Below are 21,345 nucleotides of genomic sequence, written 5' to 3' on the forward strand. Positions count from 1 at the left end.
AAATGAAAAGACAGATGAACAGGTGGTGTAATTCTACCCTTGATAGCAATATTATGAAGTTCTTGCCGGTTTGACAAGGCAAGGTACAAGCCTGAATTAAACTATTAGGCTTGAAGAAATAAAATGAGGATGATGACAGATAGGTTACTGAACATGACAGGATACCATTGGTTTCAAACAGGATCTCTACAAGGATGCACTATAAGTAATTTTTCTATTACCCTGAATCCATTAAAGCTTTTATCAGTAAAATTTTAACAGAGCTTATTCATATGAGGGCTATTTTCAACTGTTGCTATTTAAATATAATAAAAAGAAGCACCATAATCTCTCATCAGAGGCAAAATATCAGACTGGTTGGAGAGAAAATAATGTGTTGCTCAAAAGGAAGGAAATTTCTAAATTAAGATGATCTTCCCACTCTAAAAAGAAATATGGACATAAAAAAGAAATGCACTTGAACATCTGATGCAATGCCCACTTGACATATGGCCCAATGCCCAAAAGATAAAAAAAGTGGGCATTGCATCAGATTTTCAAGTGCATTTCTTTTTTATCTTCTCAATCAATCTCCAGTTAAAAACATCCTGGAGATCCCCCCTCCCCCCGCTTCATAAAAATGTGTCTTTTGTCACACTTGACTGCATAGATGTATGCGTATGTATTTGCCAAAAGCCACACAAAGGCTAATTTCTTGGAAAATAAGATACCCAGTTTATTAAATTAAGTGGTCCTCATCTTAATTGTTTCTAACCATTATTTCTAAACACAGACGTTGACAAGATGGAGTAAGAAAAAAACTGTATCCTGAAAGAAAGAAAACAGAGAAGAGAGAGAGAGAAGACAGAGAGAACAAAAAGGAGAGAAAGAAAGAACTGAATGCAGAAAGACTATTTAGGACAGACGTGTCCAACCTATGGCCAAGGGCTGCCTGTGGTCCTAGACACCCAGTAATGCAGCCCCCAAGAATGTAAACTTTTAACATTACTGTGTGATTTATATACATTAACTATGTTGTATATTTTATATGCAGACTAAGGTAATTCTTCCTCACTCAATGCAGCCCAGGCAAGCCAAAAGATTTCCATGATTTAGGAATTCCATAAAAGGTTAAATAAACCAAGTAAACACCCTTTCTCAAATTGCTAAATTTCAAGCTGGGCCTTGAGAAAATCCAGGTTTTTCTGTATTTCATCTTAAGAAAACATCATATAATTCAACAGCACGCATGCAAAAAGATTTAACTGTAATGCTATGAGGGCCATCTTGCCTTTTTTGATCCTGCTTGTGGATACCACTACAAATAATCTCAGCATTTTTTTCTACTGCGGTTTCATCAAAAGGAAGACCTAAAGCCCAAACTTTAGTTATAGTGTAACTAAGCAGCAGAGAATTGCTACATATGTTGACTTAGTTCTTAGTTCCACAGAATTCAACAGGACTTAGGTATATAAACAAAGCAAAAACATATTTCAAAAGAATATCTTATGGGAGAGACATATCAATTCTAAAGACTCTCAAGTAAAGTTGATAGTATTTATGATCCTTAAGCAAAACATTCTATACTGTGAAAAATGCCCATTCATATGCCCCCCCAGAAACTGGCATGGCTCATATTTCCAGTGTTTCCAGTCTTAAATATCCATTTAAAGACCTGGTTGGCATGAGTTGTACAAGCTTTCGACATAACATGTGATCAACCACTCAATCTTCCTATTCTGATTAATGCTACTATTTTAATTTCTAAATGATACATTCTATTGAGCAGCATATCCAGTACAGTATGGTCATGGTAGACAGCCCTGCTAAATAGCATTAATTCTTGCCATCTTGTATTATTCAGACATATACAGAAACTCATCTCTATTTAATTTATAATAATAAATATATGAATCAGCTTCTCAACCATATACCTTCTAGATTAGAAATTATATATCTCAAATTCCAAAACATTAACTGGAAAAAGCTGATGGTGATCTGAAATACAGTACATTCAAAATCATCACACACATTTGGATGAACTTAATATTAAGAAATGTCTTATGGCTAGAATTAAGGAAGTTTGCAAACCACTGAAATTCAAACAAAAAACAAAACAGATGTTACAAATATTAAATAATATCTTTCCCTTAATGTTTATTTTAACAGATGTTCAAAAACATAACTGAAAAAGAAAAGAAACCAAGAATCAAAAAAGAAATAGAAGAGACTTGCAAGCTGTATAAACTGAATATGAATTTTCAAAGTAACATTTTATGTCTTGCTACATCTCATGCCATTCCAACCAACAGAAAGGGATGATTTTACTTCCAATAAGAGAAATGCAGATAAATTCTATTCTGAAAGTGAAATTGCTTCTCACATAGTGATTTCTACTTAATGATATTTGGAAGCACGTCATCAAATATATTATGTTCACTTGATTACCTTCTATAGAAAGTCTGCACTGAAGAAAAAAATCTTAGTCTACAATTTTGAACTCAGTATAATCTTGTCATGAATAAAAAAGGGGTAGCATATTGGGGTAACTTCAATCAATTGGTAAATTAGCTTTACCAATTTCTGCCTGTAGATTGGAAACAGAAGGAGTAGATGGAACAGAAGTGGGCATTTACAACCTCTTAATAAGCTTATAGTAGGGGTCTTCAAACTTGGCCCTTTTATGACTTATTCCTCAGCCAAGAATTCTGGGAGCTGAAGTCCACAAGTCTTAAAGGGCCAGGTTTGAAGACCCCTGGCTTATAGAAACAAAAATATGAAATAGTCATCTATTGAGATTGACAACTCATTTGCTGCGTGAGTAAAGTTTTAATACTTTTCTGTCATAGCGATGGAAGAGAAACAGGAGGAGCTCTATCCTCTAAGGACAGGAGGTGAAGTTGCTCATTTTTCATCTTCATGCTGTGGTACAGTTAGCAGCCCTTTTGCATTTTTAAAAAATCAATTCTAAAAACCTGCCTTTAATACTATTGTGCAATACCACAAAGTTCAAGTACAAAAGAAAATCCATATGGCTAATCTTTGCAAGCCAGTAATATCCAACTAAGAAGCTCAAATGTATTTTATCCATCAAAGACAAGCAAAACAAGGGAAAGGTACTATTTCAGTAGAATTCTGAGTTGTTTTGTTCAATCACTTTGACAAATGTCAAAACATTACCTTTCCCTGCCTTATGCTTAACATTGTTCCTTAAAGCTTGAATGTGTTCGTTTATACTTGCATAAATATCAGCAAAGAGTTCTGCAGATTCCTGTTCTGTATGCCGCACAATGACATCACTCAACCAAATCCATAACCTTTGAAAATAAACTTTACACATTTCTTTTGGGATATCAGATGTAGCTCAGAAGGATAATTACATTACAATGGTGCTAGTCAAATCCAGGTCATCTAGTTTTTGTGTGACATGCAAATTACTTAAGTCTCAGGCCAAAGATGATTTAGAAGTTTCTTTACTAGCCTCTCTTAAAAAACCATCACTAAAGTTGTATTACATATGGGCCATTTCGTGATGCTTAATGTAACAGGTTTATCATATGCAGAAACAAATATTTGGGCAGAAATCCAAGGGTAACTTTTCCTGAGAACTGTTGTATTGCTTCTGGCTCTATTCATTCCAAGAAATGTTGTAATCCACTGAAGCAGATTTTGAGGGCATGCAGGAGAAAAAACCAGAGTAGCGTTTCTCAATCTCAAAAAAATTCTGGGGGTTGAAGTCCACATACCTTAAAAGTTTCTGAGATTGAGAAACACTGCAGCAGATTGTGTTCCACCAATATTCAGTGTATCTACAAAATGAAAATGAAGTTCCCCAAAGCATCACTAATTGCATATGTCCAAAAAAGCATTGATTGTTCATTTTAAAGTGCAAGTGCAAGGAAGCAGCAGCCAAACTGCAAACACACACTCACAACTCTTTCTTTTTTATCATCAGGTTATATTGGGACTGGCTGATAATGCATTTGTGATGTATGTTTTCTACTTAATTAATGTGTAAAATCAGATATGCTGTCAATTTATGCATGTTCCCCAACACTATTTAGGAGTCCATATACTGAACCTCTCTGAAGAAAGATACAGTTGAATCTTTGTTTACAATAACTGTTCAACCCAAAATACTCATATAAATATTCTCAGATAATTTTTTGACAATATCTTTACACTCTGATCATGATTTTTTCCCTAAAAGTCCCTCAGTTACATGATCAGAAAGCAGCACAGTACATTACAAACTGTTAGCAAATTGCTCCATCTAGTGATATGTTGTATTAATTTGGAGACTCTTGTTTTTATCCCCTTACTTTTTTTATTTGTTGTAAACCCTTCGCTCAGTATTATTTAAAGAAAACTCAAAGATTAATAGGTGATTAATGTAACTTGCTTTGTTCATATCATTCATATTTTCAGAACAAGCGAAAAATCATATTCACATCACAGTGTTTGTTTAACAGTATAGAATTGCCTCTTGATTAATTTGTTGTTTCTTTAGTTCATCCTTGGATAGAAACATCCTACAGGCAGTCCTCTACTTACAACAGTTCATTTAATGACCATTCAAAGTTACAAAGAAAAAAGTGACTTATAACCATTTTCCACACTTATGACCTTGCAGCATCCCCGTGATCACATGATCAAAATTCAGATGCTTGACAACTGGTTCATATTTATGATGGTTGCCATGTCCTGGGGTCACATAATCAATTTTTGCGACCTTCTGACAAGCAAAGTCAATGGGAATCTAGATTCACATAACAAGCATGTTATTAACTTAACAAATTCAGTGATTCGCTGAACTGTGGCAAGAAAAGTCATAAAAAGGGGCAAAACTCACTTAACAAATGTTTCACTTAGCAACATAACTTTTGGGCTCAGTTACGGTCATCAACTTGAGGACTACCTGTACTTTTATTTTTTTCTTGTTAATTCTGCAGGTGTAAGCAGCAAAGGATTTCTCAGTAGTCTGTTCTAATAAACATTGCTCTTGCTTTTGAGTATCATTTCTGGCATATGATGCTTGTTGATATGTAACAGAAAAACAGTAACAATAATAACACAAAAGGGATAGTCAGAAAATAATTTTGAAGAAGAAAAATTTTACAAAAACCATACTAGGACTAGCTGCTGCTATACTACTTCTATATAATTCTAATTTACTGTAATCAAAATATGACTACTTCTTCCCAAATATTTGAATAAGCTCCTTTTCAGACTTTTGCCTCAAACATGTGCAAAGAGACTTTGGAGAATATTTCAAATCTCACTGAGCCATAGATGGATGCCAAATAATGTTAGTATAGAATCATTTTTTAAAAAAAAAAGAAACTATTTTGAGGTAGAACTAGGAATTATCCATGCATATTTATTAATATTAATTATATGCACCCTGGTTTTTTTAGTTGAACACAGTATTCAAGGTGGTAATAACAATTAAAAATAAAAACAATATAATGCAGGTTAAAAGTCAATGCCTTACTGAAAGAGACGTATTTGTGCTAATTTTCTAAAAATGGAGTAGGGGAAAAATATATCTCTTGAGAAAGTATTAGCCTGGGAATAATAAAATTATATATATATATATATTTGTTTTCTGAGGTTTTCGCGGGTATTTGTATATAGGTCTTTGGTTGTTCGGGTTTTCTCCCGCGTAAAATTGGAAGTGTCTTGGCAACGTTTCGACGAAGTCACATTCGTCATCTTCAGGCTGGTGTTTTTAGCTTCTTGCTTTGAGCAGCAAAGACACTTCCAATTTTACGCGGGAGAAAACCCGAACAACCAAAGACATATATATATATATATATATATATATATATATATATATATATATATATATATATATATATATATAATATTTTATAAATATTTATATTTATAAAATATATTTATTATATATTTATAAAATTATATATTTTCTCCAAGAATGCCTTTAATATTGCTATTTTTCATAAGCCACAATGTGTGTATGTATATGTATGTATGTGTGTGTGTGTGTGTGTGTGTGTGTGTGTATATATATATATATATATATATATATGTATGTAGGTCTTTGGTTATTCAGGTTTTCTCCCACGTAAAATTGGAAGTGTCTTGGCGACGTTTCGACGAAGTCTCATTCGTCATCTTCAGGCTGATGCTTTCGGCTTCGTGCTTCTAGGAGCACGAAGCCGAAGGCATTGCTCCTAGAAGCACGAAGCCGAAAGCACCAGCCTGAAGATGACGAATGAGACTTCGTCGAAACGTCGCCAAGACACTTCCAATTTTACGTGGGAGAAAACCCGAATAACCAAAGACCTACATACAAACACCCGCGAAAACCTCAGAAAATATACCCGCGAAAACCTCAGAAAATATACATACATACATATATACATACATACATACATATATATATATATATCATATATCTAGCTTACATGCAATTTCTTCGCATCCCAGGAATATTCCCCAAGTCTGCTTCAGAAAGCTTCATCAATGGAAGGATGTTAGTGAATACAATCCAATGAGTATCTGCTCTATAACCAGCAAAGTCAATTGACATAATCTGATTCCCTTAAAATTAAAAAAACAAAGAAACAAGCAGAAAGCAGGAAACAATTTTTTATTTTATTATGAAAATTTATGTAGCCACCCAACTCATTCTCAGTGACTTCAGGCATCTTACAAAGATAAAACCGTAGTATAAACACACACACACGAACACACACAGAGCAACAACCACCGTCAATTATTCCTTGCCAGAAACAAAAAACAAAAACAGGCCCGCAGCAGCATATTGCAGCCAATCTCCCTTCTTCTGGTAATTAGTTGGGCTGGCTATTTTTGTTTTGCTTTGTTTTGTTGCCAGAAAGCAATGAACAAAATGTACCTTCATAACATCCGAGTATGTCAGTGATATCACTATCCAAACCCTGCTGCACAGCATCACAACGCAAGTATGTAAAAGAAGAGCCTGCACAGGTTTGATGGCTCTCATGTACTGAACATTAGAATTTCTATTAGTAGAAACAACATTGGTGCATCCAGAACATTTTGGACTTGTGACAATATTTACCAGAATAGAGTGATGCTGTTAGGAATCCAACCATGCTGTTCACCCAAGAATTTATTCTTCTCTCAAAGCTTCCTTTCTACCAAAAATAGGGACTTGCTACTTCCTTAGGAAACTATCTGGCTATCTAAATGATTGTCAGGGATCATTACTTGCTAGCTTATGATTAAGATCTGTCAGGTAGCAGTGGTTTTCTTCCAGTGCTGGCCAATACCTTATGGCAGGGGTGTCAAACTGCCGGCCCATGGGCCAGTTTCATCGTACTGAAGCTGCGCCCACCCCATTGCCAGCAATGCAAAAAGAGTCAAAATACGTTACGTGACGAGTTTGACATCCATGCCTTATGGAATTCTTTTCCAATGAACAGATTATCTGATATTGTTGAAAGAGTTAAAAAATATTTGTCCTTTTAGGTTTTTTTTTTTAAATGAAAGATCATATTTGTCTGCCTTCCATAATTCTGGCCTACTTTTCCTGAAGTTCCTGAAGACTGGACGCTAAAGCATATAAGGAAAGGCTGCTGGAATTGGTATGTCTAGTTTAATGAAGAGAAGAATGAGGGGGGGACATGATAGCAGTGTTCCAATATCTCAGGGGCTGCCACAAAGAAGAGGGAGTCAAGCTATTTTCCAAGGCACCTGAAGGCAGGACAAGAAGCAACGGACGGAAACTAATCAAGGAGAGAAGCAATCTAGAACTAAGGAGAAACTTCCTGACAGTTAGATCAATTAACCAGTTAGAACAACCTGCCTCCAGAAGTTGTGAATGCTCCAACACTGGAAGTTTTTAAGAAGAGACTGGACAGCCATTTGTCTGAAATGGTATAGGGTTTCCAGCCTGAGCACGGGGTTGGACTAGATGACCTTCAAGGGTACCTTCCAACTTTGATGATAATGATGATGATGATGCCGCCGCCATGGCTCCTGTCTGGGTGCCTAAGGTGAGAGATGCAACATCTGAATGGCAATAGGTTGCTCACCAGATATTCTTGAGGATTATGGCCAATCTAGTCTGATCAATAACTACTGGATGTTTTTGTAATATAAATGTCTCTATTGTTATTTAAATTTTGGATATAGATTCTTTTACATGGTTCACTCCTAAAAGGATTTAAAACTGATTTGCTTAATGTGCTTTTACATTCAAACTGAAATGTAGATTTTTTTATTGCAAGCCATCTTAGAAAGATTGTTCTTAAAACTTAGGTAAGAAATCCATTAAATACATTCTAAGCAACCAAATAAAAGGGTACTGTAGCCAATGTTCAGATTCTAAAGTGCACTATTATTGAGATTCCCAATTACTTTAAAATATTGTTTTAATTTTTAAAAAATATTATACAAATACACACAATATTAACCATTTTAAATATTAAATACATAAGAAGTGTTAATATTTCATAATATTCCAATCATTTTAAGATTCTCCTAAATTGCTCAATCCACTTTGTGGGCCTGGGTTATAAGGAACAGCACTTGCGGCCCAAACTTTGTTATTTCAACTGAATTCAAACAAAGGATTTTAGTTTTTTTCTTTTTTACAGAAACCAGATGAAAATCTCTTCACATTGTTAATTGTCTCAAGGGGTTTTTTTTGTTCTGGATTTTTAATTTTGGGATTTAAATTAACAAAATGTCAGGGTCAAAATTACCCTTCCCTATTATGGTGTTGTTGCAGGTTTTCCATAGACAACTGCTAGCTTTGTCTATAACAGTGATGGCGAACCTTTTAGAGACTGAGTGCCCAAACTGCAACCCAAAACCCACTTATTTATCATCGGGTGCCAGGTGGGCATGGCCCACTGGGTGGGCGTGGCTGTGGTGGTCATGGCAGACTGGGTGGGTACGGCCAAATTGGGCGTGGTCACCTCAATGTTGCTCATGGGGAGGGACGCCTGTGGGGGCCAGACAGGGTTGGGGGAGATCCAGGGGGTCTCTGGCAGGTGGGGAAGTAGCAGGAGGCTTGTCCTGCGGGGTGAGGCAAGGCAAGGCGAGGCAGGGTGGGGGTACCATTGTTGCAGGGCAAGGCAAGGCAGGGGCAGCTGCTGCTTGACACCATCGGCCCCTGTACACAGAGGCCAGTGAGCGCAGGGTGGCCGACGGTGTCTGTCAGAAGCCACAGCCTGCCGGCCCCTCGACCAGCACTCTCTGAGGCTCTGCCACCCACCGCCAGCAGAGAAGCTGCCTCTGAGCTGGAAGGCTGGCCGACAGCTGAGGAGGCAATGCAGTGGGTCGTGCCCAGGAAAAGGAGAGCATGCGAGACCAGAAGGGATGGGATGGGGGGGAGGGAAACCAGCCATACCGGGATGCATCCGCCACGTGGGACCTCAGTGAGTTAGTGGGCGGCTGGTTGAAAAGGGCTGGTTGCCGTCTCCGGGGTATGGCACGCATGCTCACAGAGAGGGCTCTGAGTGCCGCCTCTGGCACGCATGCCATAGGTTCGCACCACTGCTCTAGGTAAATCCCTTCCCTTCCCTCTCTCTCACCACAGAGATTGACATACTTAACCTTAGCACAAACTGTCTGAGAATATTGACCATTGTTATCACAGGTGGCAGTCAGTTTGGTTGATAAAATATTTAATCAGACCTGGTTGTTACTTGGATGGGAAACAATGAAGAAATCTTAGGGCTATAGATAGCAGAGTTGAATATCTTATAGGAATATTGCAAGAAAGCTACATGACATATCTATGAATTCATTGCAAGCAAACTTTACTTGTGACTTCAAAATTTCATACCCATGGGAAGGAAAACAAATGGTTATTCCAGCATTTACAATTAAGCTGACACCCAAAATATTATACTTTAGTTTCCATTAATTCCATACTAGGATGATTAGTGTTTGTGCAAGCTGAAGTTAACACCAGGTTGGGAAAGACTATATTAAATCATTGTTCCACAGCAGTTCCTGTAATTACTAAGTAATTCCTGAATTACTAAGGGGTAGATGGATGATCCTAACAAACTGAATTAGAGGGAACACAAACTTTATTGTGGCAATACACGTTCTCTCAAAGGCTTGAGAGAACCTCTGATTTCAATCTCTTTTTGTAATATCTTAACAACAAAATTTCCTTTCCTTTAAAAAAAGGGGGGGGGGTTGTTTTGTTCTTTTTTACTGCAACTCTACAACTACTCTGAGTTAAAAGAAAATAAAACATTTGCATCTAGAGAAATGTGTAGAAGATTGTAGTCTTAAAGGCTAATTGGATCAAAATAACTTCTACCATCTGGAAGAGGACTAGGGTCTATTTACAGACACAAATATTTTTTAAAAAATGATTAAAATTATAGATCAGCGGTTCTCAACCTATGGGTCGCGACCCCATTTGGGGTTGATCAACCATTTTTCGGGGGTTGCCAAAGAAGGCGATCCGCCATTTTCTCCCCTCAGGGGGCGGCGCCGCACATGCGTGCTGCGCATGGGGGTGCCGCCGCGCATGTGCGCCACGCCGCACATGCACAGAACGTTTGTGTGACGGGGGTCGCCGTCACACAAACGTTGAGAACCACTGTTATAGATCCTTGTAATTCCAGGAAACTTAATATCTACTGCTAAATGTCAAAACAGCTACATTTAGATTCAGCACAGTTCAGAATGACAAATATATCAGTGAAGTAGAATATTTAGATCAATTTTTTATACTTGGCAACTTTAATATGTGTGGACTTCAACTCCCAGAATTCCCCAGCCAGCAGTAGCTTGGGAATTCTGGGAGTTGAAGTCCACACATCTTAATGTTGTCAGGTTTTAAAAAACAATAATCTGGACAAAGCTAACTTACAGTGTTATTTTTCCAACATAAAAATTAAGTGTAACATGACTTCTTCCCGACTGCTGCTGAAAACCTTTGAAATATTTGAATTTGAATAACATTCTGAAATGGACCTTTGCTGCAACAGATATAAAACAATGAAAACAGTAAACAATTGTCAAAGTGGAATTCATCATTTTGAGACCACAACATGTTCTGTAGACCAGCAATCCCCAACCTTTCTGGCTCCACGGACTGGGAGAAGCAGCAGGGACAGCAGTGGCGAGGGGATGGTTTCACGTGTGCAACCTAGCTCCTGTGAATGAGCAAATGAAGCTTTGCCTGCTGCTTGCGTGATCTGGTTCCCAAGGTACCGGTTGGAGACTCCTACTGTAGACCTAGCCCAGGGGTAGGCAACCTCAGCTCTTTTATGAGTCATAAAAGAGCCAAGGTTGCCTACCCCTGACCTAGCTAAATAGTACTGGACAAAAACCAAATCAACACAATTTGCATCGGTACTGATGCCCAAGTAATTCACATACTGTTGAGATGTGAGGCTGGGAAAAGGGCAATTTTCAAAGTAAGACAATGAAGGAACCAGGGATACAAATAGTCCTTGACCTACAACCATTTTAGTGACCAAAGTTACAGTGGCACTGAAAAAAGTGACTTATGACCAATTTTCACACTTATGACTGTTGCAGCATCCTCATGGTCATCTGCATATATTTATGTCAGTTGATGTGTCCAGGGACCATGTTATCACCATTTGTAACCTTCCCAGCTGGCTTCTGACAAGCAAAGTCAGTGGGGAAGCCAGATTCACTTAACAACTGCAATGATTCACTTAACAACTGTGCCAAAAAATAATAAAATACACTTAACTGCTTGTCTTAGCAAGCCGAAATTTTGGACTCAATTGTGGTCATCAAGGACTACCTGTATCTGCTTATGCAATTCTTTAACCATGCTGATTATACAATCAAGCTCTTATTACAACCACTGAAAAGGAACAGTCTTCTTCTACTTGAGCCCCTGAAGGGAGACGGAAATACATTTTAGCAAATACATCAGCTTGATGTCGAGCGCCGCACTGCAATTCCCGTCATTCCTCACCAGCAAAGACAAGCGCGCCAGCAAGGAATGCTGGGATTGAATGAACAACTTGAATTATCAAGTTGAGGATGCGTGCGCTAAAGTAACTTAAGTTGCCGCTTCTGTGTGTTTTTGATCCCACTTAAGGTCGTTTCAGAAGACAGGCCTCAAGGGAGGGTAGATTTTAAAAAAATAGCACCAGTTCCGTTATGAATGAGAAACGCCTATTGCAAATCTGTCCTTATAAGCCGGGTGGTTGTTGTGATCCTCCTCCAATGTACCCGCCCCGTTATGCTCTGCACGCATTTCCCCTGAAGAAGCACGAGGCGTTGCCCCAGGAGCAAAAGACCGGCGACATTCGAAACCAGGCGCGTGACGCAGCCGCGTCCAAAGGGCTTGGTTTACCTGTGGGTTTCGCCTGGAACTGGCCCAAGCGCGCGCAACAGAAGGACGGTGAGATTCCTTCTTGCTCTCCTGCCGGCTCATAATCGATAGGTTCACTCAAGCCATCGACTTCCGGAGTCATTGAGCCTTCATTTCTTTCCACCCCATTTAGGGCGGAAATGAGATCTGCCGGGAAGGAAAATCTGGAGAAATTAGCGTCGCGCTCCTTGCTTTACTCACGCTCGGGAGCGCCTTCTTTCCCTTCTCCCCGGTGCTATAAGTGGCGTATTCTGCGTGGGAAACTAATAAATTCTGAAGATTATACACTTTCCTCACTTGCCGTTTATACTGGCTCGCAACATCCTAGCAACCCACTATTCCCCTGCAACATACGTTAGTCTTGTGTCACTCCTGAGACTGAAATGGTGCTTCACGTTTTTCCCGGCTTATCTTTTACAGATTCAGCGTGTTAACTTTATTACCTATGGAACTTAATACTAATATATATACCAAACTAGCTGTGCTGATGGATTTCCAGGGTTAAGTGAGGGGAGAAGAAAACATGCCGTTGTCTAATCAGTAACCAATTAACATCTTCAAAGTGCTGTTCCACAATCGACAATAGAAAGTTCGCTAGCCATTTTGACTCGTGTTTTTAGCCACACTATGGCTATTTCGCACATCGCAGAATATGGCAACTACGCCTTCTTAAGGCATAAACGACTGTGTGGGCATAGCAATGGTTTGACAGCTTATTTAAGGTATACTTTTTTACTTCATAAAGAATATTTCTTGAGTTAAGAGGAACTTCCATCTATCCTGTACTCTTAATTAAAAAATTGGGTTATCTCTGTCATACTCACTGGTTAGTCCTCATTTCTTTTTATAGGGAAAAGGAAAAAGAATTCAGTTTTCAACTCCACATATTCTGAACTTTCCATGTCTGTGCTCAGGCTGGTGCACTTAGATCTAGAGAGAACAAGGGATGCATCAGCTAAGAGTCAATCTTAAAAAGAAAAGCATGAGGCTCCTGCAGAGTGATTGATTTTAATGGGATGAATAAATTGGGATGAAAGATTAAAATGGAAGGATGAATTTCTGTTCCACCAATTCTAAAAGATGATTGGACTGTAGATGTTCTACTACTGCAAATCTACTTAGCAGCCGATTTAAAGTACACCTATTAATATGTAACTCCTGGAAAGCATAGCCAAGGGTCACAGAAAGCAGTTAACCACACAGTTTTGTAACTGGAGTTTTGTTGCATGGAAATATCTCTGCTTAGTGGTTAGAAACCACATGCAAAGGCTTCTTCCTATTGATGTTCCAACTAGCTTCCTTCTTGGAACAACCACTTTTATACAGCTGTGCATGAAAAGTAATCAAAATACAACAATTTGCAGTTGCTAATGACTGAACTGGATCTTATAGATCTACACCAGGGGTCTTCAAACTTGGCCCTTTTATGACTTATGGACTTCAACTCTCAGAATTCCTCAGCCAGGCACGCTGGCTGAGGAATTCTGGGAGTTGAAGTCCACAAGTCATAAAAGGGCCAGGTTTGAAGACCCCTGGTGTACACCAAGAGTAAATACCCCTCAACTCAGTTTCCATTGAGTTGATACCTGCTTCTCTTTTTCTGTAGGTGACAGAATTGGTAATATTCCTGAGAAAAAGAGTTCAGGAGGCCAAACTATTACGATAGTTTGTAGTAACAGCAATAACTATTGCTACCATTATATTACTTTTTCTGCAGGAACATGAGCAGATTACATGAGTCGTCTTCATTTTAATTCTCACTGCAGTAATGCTGTCAAGTAAATTGCAGAGTGTGTGTCACTGACTCAAAGTTACTCAGGGAGTTTCTAAGGTGAGAATTGATTGAAACAGAAGACTTTGCCAGTCCCTGTCCAATATTCTTAATGACAGTATAAACTTTGGCACAGAGTAAGCCAAATTATATTGCTATATTTAACCCCTGCTTCATTAGCTGTTAAGAGTGAGATGAAGCATTCAAACAGGGTAGTTGTGAAGCATGCCTGTATGAGCAAAGCATTCCTCTTTGAAAGTTAAAGCAGGTGCTATATTATATGAAAGTCTCAGCAAAACTACTTGGAAAAGGAGTAACATATTTTGCCCAATTCTATTAGCAAAAATAGCATTTGTTACCACTTACCAATTAGAATACAGATCGAGTTTTTATACCCTAAATCATCATATGGTCCAATATCTTTGCAGACCATATTTTCCTGCAGTTAAGTCATAAATCATGACTTACATGCTACAGGGTAAGTTAATGTCCAGACAATAAAGGGTTAAGAGGTTGCACTGGGAAGAAACCTGAAAAGTAAGCATGTGCAAGACTATATCAGGATATGAAAAGTTCAAAGGCAAGTTATTATGCGACACAGAATTCTTGCAAATCTTTTAAAAAAATAAAATTATTGTATTCCTGATGGCCACGCAACAATTATGGAAGAGAATATCCTGATCAAGTGGAAAACTACCAGGTTTTGATGAATTATTATCAGCAAACAAGCTGTGGTAATCCAACATTGCTTATAAAAAAGAGAAGTGTGAAATACTATTTTCCACTTCATCAACGGTCATCTCAGAGGAGTGCCCAAGGGGAACTTCCAGTATTTGTTGTTTGCCCAGCTACAAAGTCTTTCATATGGACGATACAAATGATTGAGAGTGTGAGTATATGATGCTTATGTGACTAAAATAATGTTTTTAAAATCTATTAGTAATTTGGGGCTGTTGTGTTGTTTTCAGTAAGATCGCCTGGTGTTGCATAAAAGATTCTTAAATCTACAACAAAGGACAAACTTCTTGTAACATATAAATCATAGCAGCCAACTTCACACAATATGCTTAGTACTAACCCCAATTTTTAGGGTTCAGCTTTCATGGAAACAGATGCAGGAAAATAGACAGGAAGCCTATAAGCAAAAGCCTGTATGGACACAATCTTAACCAATCAAAGCCAACTCTGTGTGAAATACAATTCACCATCTTTATAAATTCAGATTAAAAACTAAAAAGCATATGTGTATGTATATGTAAACAATCCTTATTTTAAAGAACTTAAAGCTTGTATTTTTCAATCATCCAAAATATAACTCTTTAAGGAAAATATGTTAAAACTGCTACAATATATACAGTACATATTGGACATATTCCTCTATTAGCAACTGAGAAAGAGTGTGGTTGTAAGGAAAGATACAGCTGAAAGACCCCTGCCTTGTGTGTCTTTCATGTTGCTCTACCTTATTTAGGGCAGGGATCCCCAACCCCCGGTGTGTGGACCAGTACCAGGCGTAAAAACCTCTCTCCACATAACCAGTCCCCCCAATATTCAGCTATGGTGAGTCTCGGTTTTGATTAAACAGTTAAAAGGACAATAGTTTGCTAAGAACTTGGAAAAAGGAGCAAAGGCAGCAAGTGCCCAGGCCCACATTTCCAAACTATTCATTATTGTTTAAAATGATTACTTCAAAAGTAGCCATTATTGTTTGAAATGGTACAATACTTTTTCAAATGAGCATTGAACATCAGCTCCAGGTACCTCTCATAAAAAAAAAAAATGCCTATCCGAAGGAACTCTGGGTTGCACAAAACTTTCACTCTGGAAACTTCAGAGAATGCTCTTGTGTAGCCTTACAGTCTTTGAAGAATACATGAAAGCACACCTTGTTCTTGCAATTTTCAAAAGATTCAGAGGCTGCATGAGAGCACATTCCTTTCATGCAACTTCCAGAGGGTCTGGAGGCTATGTGGGTGTGAATACCATTCTTGTGCAGCTTCTGCAGTCTCAGAAAATTGACCAAGAATAGGATATGCTGATGTATCACCTAAAAAATGGTGTGCCACAGAGTCACCATCACCACACTAGACCAAAAATTAAAACATCATTCTTCCCCAGAGAGAGTAGTTAGAACATTTGGCCTGAGGAAAATAGTCAAGTTCTATCAGACTTTTTTAAAGCCAGAAATCAATTCCAGAGTACAACTGCAACTGAAAAAGCAGGCTTCCATATGGCAGCTCCTGAAAAAAGGACTCGGAGTGAGCCTGCCTTGCTTGAGTTTATCGGGGAGTCCTGTGTTAGTAGGAGAAGGTGGTGTTGCAGATATCCAGACCCTGAACCCTGAAACCTTTGAAAAGTGACAATCAAGACTTTAAACTGATTTCATCCATGCTAATAGACTTGACAGGTACTTTAAGAAGGCGGAAGAATTTGAGGGCTGCTATTATAGTTTCTGATTCATTCATCCTTAAGTTTGACATCATTGCTTCCATGATCTGTTTTTCTTGTTCTCTGGTGAAGAAACCAACATGCATGTTCTGAAGATGGTGAACTGGATGATGGAGCCTTTCCCCCCACTGGGTAACTTACTAAAACGATTTTTTTTCCTACTATATTTTATTCTTTCATGTAAACACTGTTCAGTGCCAGACAGACCAGCTGTTTACTTTCCAGAGAGGTATACCTCACATCTTTCAAATCTGGCCTTACATTGGGGAAAATGAAACCTTCTTTTTGGGAGGGAGGCATCTACAAGTGGAGTTCCCTATGAATGCCTCAGGACAGAAGCTGGCATACTACTTTTCAATTGCAGACTGGAGTTGGGGGGGGGGCAAACATGTAGAGGCAGGCAAGTTAAGTTGAGTTGGGATCATAGAACCTGGGATGTAATTTGATAGAAAAAGAGATTGCTCCTAAAGAGGGTTGGGGAAGAAGGCTGCAGTTTTAGTACAGGTAGTCCTTGAGTTACGACCACAATTCAGCCTAAACGTTCTGTTGCTAAGTGAATTTTGTTCCATTTTATGGCCTGTCTTGCCAGTTGTTAAATGAAACATTGCAGTTGTTATGTTAGTAACATGGTTGTTAAATGATTCTGCCTTTCCACTGAATTCTTAACAGAATAACAGAGTTGGAAGGGACCTTGGAGGCCTTCTACTCCAACACCGGCTCAAACAGGAGATCCTATACCATTTTAGACAAATGATTGTCCGATCTCTTCTTAAAAACCTCCAGTATTGGAGCACCCACAATTTCTGGACACAAGCAGTTTTATTAATTGTTCTAACTCCTCAGGAAGTTTCTCCTTAGTTCTAGGTTGGTTGTCTCCTTGATCAATTTCCATCCATTGCTTCTTGTTCTGCCTTCTGATGCTTTGGAGAATAGGTTGACCCCCTCTTCTTTGTGGCAGCCCCTTACATATTGGAACACTGCTATCAGGTCACCCCTAGTCCTTCTTTTCATTAAAGTAGACATACCCAGTTCCTGTAACCATTCTTCATGTGTTTTAGCTCCAATCCCCTAATCTTTGTTACTCTTCTCTGCACTCTTTCTCTAGAGTCTCAACATCTTTTTTATATCATAGTGGTCCAAACTAGATGCAATAGTCGAAGTGCATTATACTTACCAAAGCATTATAAAGTGGTATCAATACGTCACGTGATCTTGAGTCTATCCCTGTTAATGCAGCATAGGATTGTGTTGTCTTTTTTGGCAGCTGCAGCACACTGTTGGCTCATATTTAAATGATTGTCCACTAAGATTTCAAAATCCCTCTCGCAATTACTACTATTGAGTAATAATTACTCTTGAGAGTAAACCCACATCATCTACATGCCATACTTGCCCAGCAGATCTCTGCTGGTATGTCCCAAAGGGTGCTTTTGCAATGGAATTTCAGACATTTTGAACCATTTCACAATTTTCTGTAGTGGTGCATGGTAATTCCCTCTTAGGAGGTCTGACAAATTGTCCAATTCATTTGAGAGTTTCTTCTATATGCAAATGCCCACTCAGTTCATGGCCCCGTCAAGTTAAAGCTATTGCTGTGCTTCAATAACTTTTAATGATATCCACAGATCTGCATCTCCATTGTTGTACTTGTCAGGTGATCACATGACCCTAGCCTAGGACAAAATGTGATCACATGACCCTAGCCTAGGACATTGCAACCATGATAAATATGAGTCAGTTGTCAAGTGTCTAAATTTTGACCACATGACCATGGGGATGCTACAATGGTCGTACGTGTGAAAAATGGTCGTAAGTCACTCTTTTTAGTGCTGTTGAAATTTCAGTCACTAAACGAACTGTTGTAAGTGGAGACTACTTGTATAATGTCTCTGTGTCTCAGTTTTTGCTGGATATTGCATGACAAAAAAAGAACCCCCCCTTGCCTTTGATTAATTCATACTCTGAGTCAAGACTGCCACAAGGCACATCCTGCCTTCCAGCCCCAAATTACAGGCTGGTCTCTGCAGAACAATGGTTGTGTAGGTGAAACAATTATCTTCCACTTTGGAAAATCTGACAGTGATAGTGCCAGATATGTCTTGAACAGTTTTGTTCCATGAAAAAAGTAATCTATCTATGAAAAGTAATCTGTATCTATGAAAAAGTAATCTGTATCTATGAAAATCATCTATGAAGGTGATTAAGGTATGAATGATGGTAATTCTCAGAAACACATTTCTAAGATTTTGATCTTTTAATTGCAAAAGCCAGGCCAGCAGCAAACTTATTGGGATCAACTAATTCAACTGTTTCCAATGTTTCTAGGCTAGTGGGCACAACTGGAATTTTGAAAAAGTGTTTGTGCTCTTAAGTTTTTTTTTTCTTGGCAGTTGGACATATTTCTGAATCACTTTTTATAATCTAAGAGAGGTGTCAATGGAGGCTCAGAAACATTCTTGCAAATGCTATAAAGTTGAAGGCTGGTATTATGCATGCCATCACCATTTATTTTTTAAATACATCTTTTTAAAAAACCATAAATAGATGCCTGGGATAGGGAATTTGCTAAGCAGCAAAGTGTATGTACATGAGCACATTCAGTGGGGTGAGAAGGTATCTGGTAACCTGTAGAAGTAAACTGCTATTGTGCCAAGCAGTTTCAAAGAGTAAAATTGATTTTAGAGAGATGTGAGGACTTTCATCACCAATTTAGTGGAAACTTCCTTAACTTGTGCCTTCATTTTTCAATCATAATTTTCAAGTTACCCATCCAAAAGTTATGATGGCTGGAGTGGTGGGAACTGAATTTTGGCATAAATGAATGGGGATGCTAAATCAATGAAAAAAGAAAATTATAGTGACAAGAGTTCACTTATCTAGATCCCCCCCCCAAAAAAAACACTGAGCAGTCTCTTCCAAAAGCATTAATCCAAATCACCCCCAAGTGGTACTTCCTTGGTTTTTTTCCGAATTTTCTGGGGGTGGAGGAAAAGCAATATAACGGGTCCGGACGGAAATGAGCCACTTAATCGGGCAGCAACCTGGCACTCTTGATCCGGGATGTGGGAAAGCGCTTCATTCTTGCCTCTCATTAGTTTCACAGGGCGGAAAGTTCAGCCACTGGGCTCGTGTTGGCACAATGCCCAGCAGTTCAGTATAAGGTTACAGGCCAGGAGGGCTGGGGGCTTTGAAGCAAGGAAAGCCGCGGGCGCATCTTGCTCGAGAGTGCAGGAGGGCACTCCACCCTCTGCTAAGCCTGCTCCTTCCCTGTTCCTCCCAGTTACTATTTCCGTGCTCGGGGACGCCTCACTCGCGCGCTAAAGGAGGCGCTCCTGCTCGCCAGCTTTGGAGTCACAGCCCCGCTAACCGCTGCTGCTGCTCCTCCTCCTCCTCCTCCAGCCTCAGCTGCGCGGAACGCTTTCACGCGGCTTTGCCTCCTTTCCTTCTTCCACACGAGGGGCTGACCATGGCGACGAAATCCGGGAAATTCTGGCACGAGGCGTCGCACCAAATCGTCGCTGGCGGCTCCGCAGGTAAGCCTGCTCAACTCGATCCTCGCGCGCCCTTCAGTCCTCCCACGTTGGCCTGAAGCTTCTGGGGCCGTGAAGTCCCACTCCCACTCGGCGCGGCGCTCGGCTAGGCCCGCCTCCTCAAAGCAACGAGTGCCCTTCCGGAGCTTCTTGGGCCCGCCCTTCCCTTTTGAGTGAGCGTCTAGTAGTGCGCGGTAGGTAGGCTTGGGTGGGTGTTTCGCTCGCGTCTGTTCCTGTGTTCGGGAGAGCTGATCCTTGTTACGCCACGGTAAACTCCGTGGAGGCAATGGGGCTTTCCCTTAAAAATGGCTTGTAGAGCAAACTTTTAAAAAACTTTAAAAAACAACAACAGTTTGTAGCGTAATGCATTGTTCACGACTACTGGACTCAAAAGGAATTAGTTGCTTCTGTAGGTAGTTGAAAGCGAATTGATGTTAACGATTACCTTCCTTAAATCAGCAGGCCTGTGATTTAGATACTGTATTTTATTTTGTGATAACTAAAGGCACCAGATGTGGACTGCGGAAGTCCAGCCAACCAGTTGCAATCTAATAATCGCCCTGAGTTTTGGAACTTGCATCTTTTAAACCTTGCTATATCGAATTTATGTATCTTTGTTTATAAATTATTAGAATGTCTGTTACTCTGCTATAACGTTATGTATTAACATGATGTAACTGGAAGATTTTGCTGGAATGTGGGCCACAAATGCTGTGAATCAGAAGACAAGGGAGTGCACTGAGATTATCAGGTAGGAAGAAGCTAGGCACATATGACAAACATAGTTTCAGAACTGTGAGATAGATTAAAGGGAAGATTTAATAGGAGAAAAGGTCAAATAGGCCATTATTGGTGAAGGTCGGTACATGGGTTTTCTATGTATCATATAGGGGCTCTCTCAGCCCTACTTGTATGTGAGAGGTTTCTTACATGTAAAATGTGTGCACTCTATTAATTAACTATAGCATTATATCTATGCTGTTTCCTTTATATGTTTTAGAATGCAGGCCTAGCTCTATATTGGCTGATATTTGGGATTAGGATTTGGCAAAGAGGATTGAAGGGCAGTGTTCTATTTCCAGGGCACAAAACTGCTATTTTTCCCAATTTGGGTCTCCTAGCCATGTCAGCTGCAAGGTTAAGTGAAGTGGGGGCTGATAATTATCTAAGGTGGATTCATAGACATACCGGTATGTATCACCTGCCCCTCAATGAGAGTAAACTGGGCCTGATATTATAGGGGATCCACCACTGTGATGTTCCCTACTCCTGCTTTT

General features: G+C 39.3%; 2 protein-coding genes across 8 annotated transcripts in view; one reads left to right on the forward strand and one right to left on the reverse strand.

Moving 5' to 3' along the window:
* MIPOL1 (mirror-image polydactyly 1) overlaps positions 1–12,459 on the reverse strand; it is a 189,679-nt gene extending 177,220 nt beyond the window's left edge. For 2 of the 3 annotated variants that reach the window (XR_005557736.1, XM_039351805.1), the window contains exon 1: positions 12,302–12,459. Coding sequence is in view for 1 of the 3 variants with exons in the window: in XM_039351805.1 (XP_039207739.1) it covers positions 12,302–12,422 (121 nt within the window). In the remaining 2 variants the exon portion in view is untranslated. The remainder of the gene's footprint in view (positions 1–12,301) is intronic. The other variant, XM_039351806.1, reaches the window with a different exon arrangement.
* Positions 12,460–14,959: 2,500 nt separating this feature from the next.
* Positions 14,960–21,345, forward strand: part of SLC25A21 (solute carrier family 25 member 21) — a 257,481-nt gene continuing 251,095 nt past the window's right edge. For 2 of the 5 annotated variants that reach the window (XR_005557738.1, XM_039351807.1), the window contains exon 1: positions 18,821–20,071. Coding sequence is in view for 1 of the 5 variants with exons in the window: in XM_039351807.1 (XP_039207741.1) it covers positions 20,005–20,071 (67 nt within the window). In the remaining 4 variants the exon portion in view is untranslated. Of the gene's footprint in view, positions 14,980–18,820; positions 20,263–21,345 lie in introns of those variants that run through there. The other 3 variants (XM_039351812.1, XM_039351808.1, XM_039351810.1) reach the window with 3 other exon arrangements.

The sequence above is a fragment of the Crotalus tigris genome, unplaced genomic scaffold (genome assembly GCF_016545835.1).
Source record: "Crotalus tigris isolate CLP2741 ecotype Arizona unplaced genomic scaffold, ASM1654583v1 scf7180000018371.15429387391:27106975, whole genome shotgun sequence".
In the NCBI taxonomy this organism is placed as follows: Eukaryota; Metazoa; Chordata; class Lepidosauria; order Squamata; family Viperidae; genus Crotalus; species Crotalus tigris.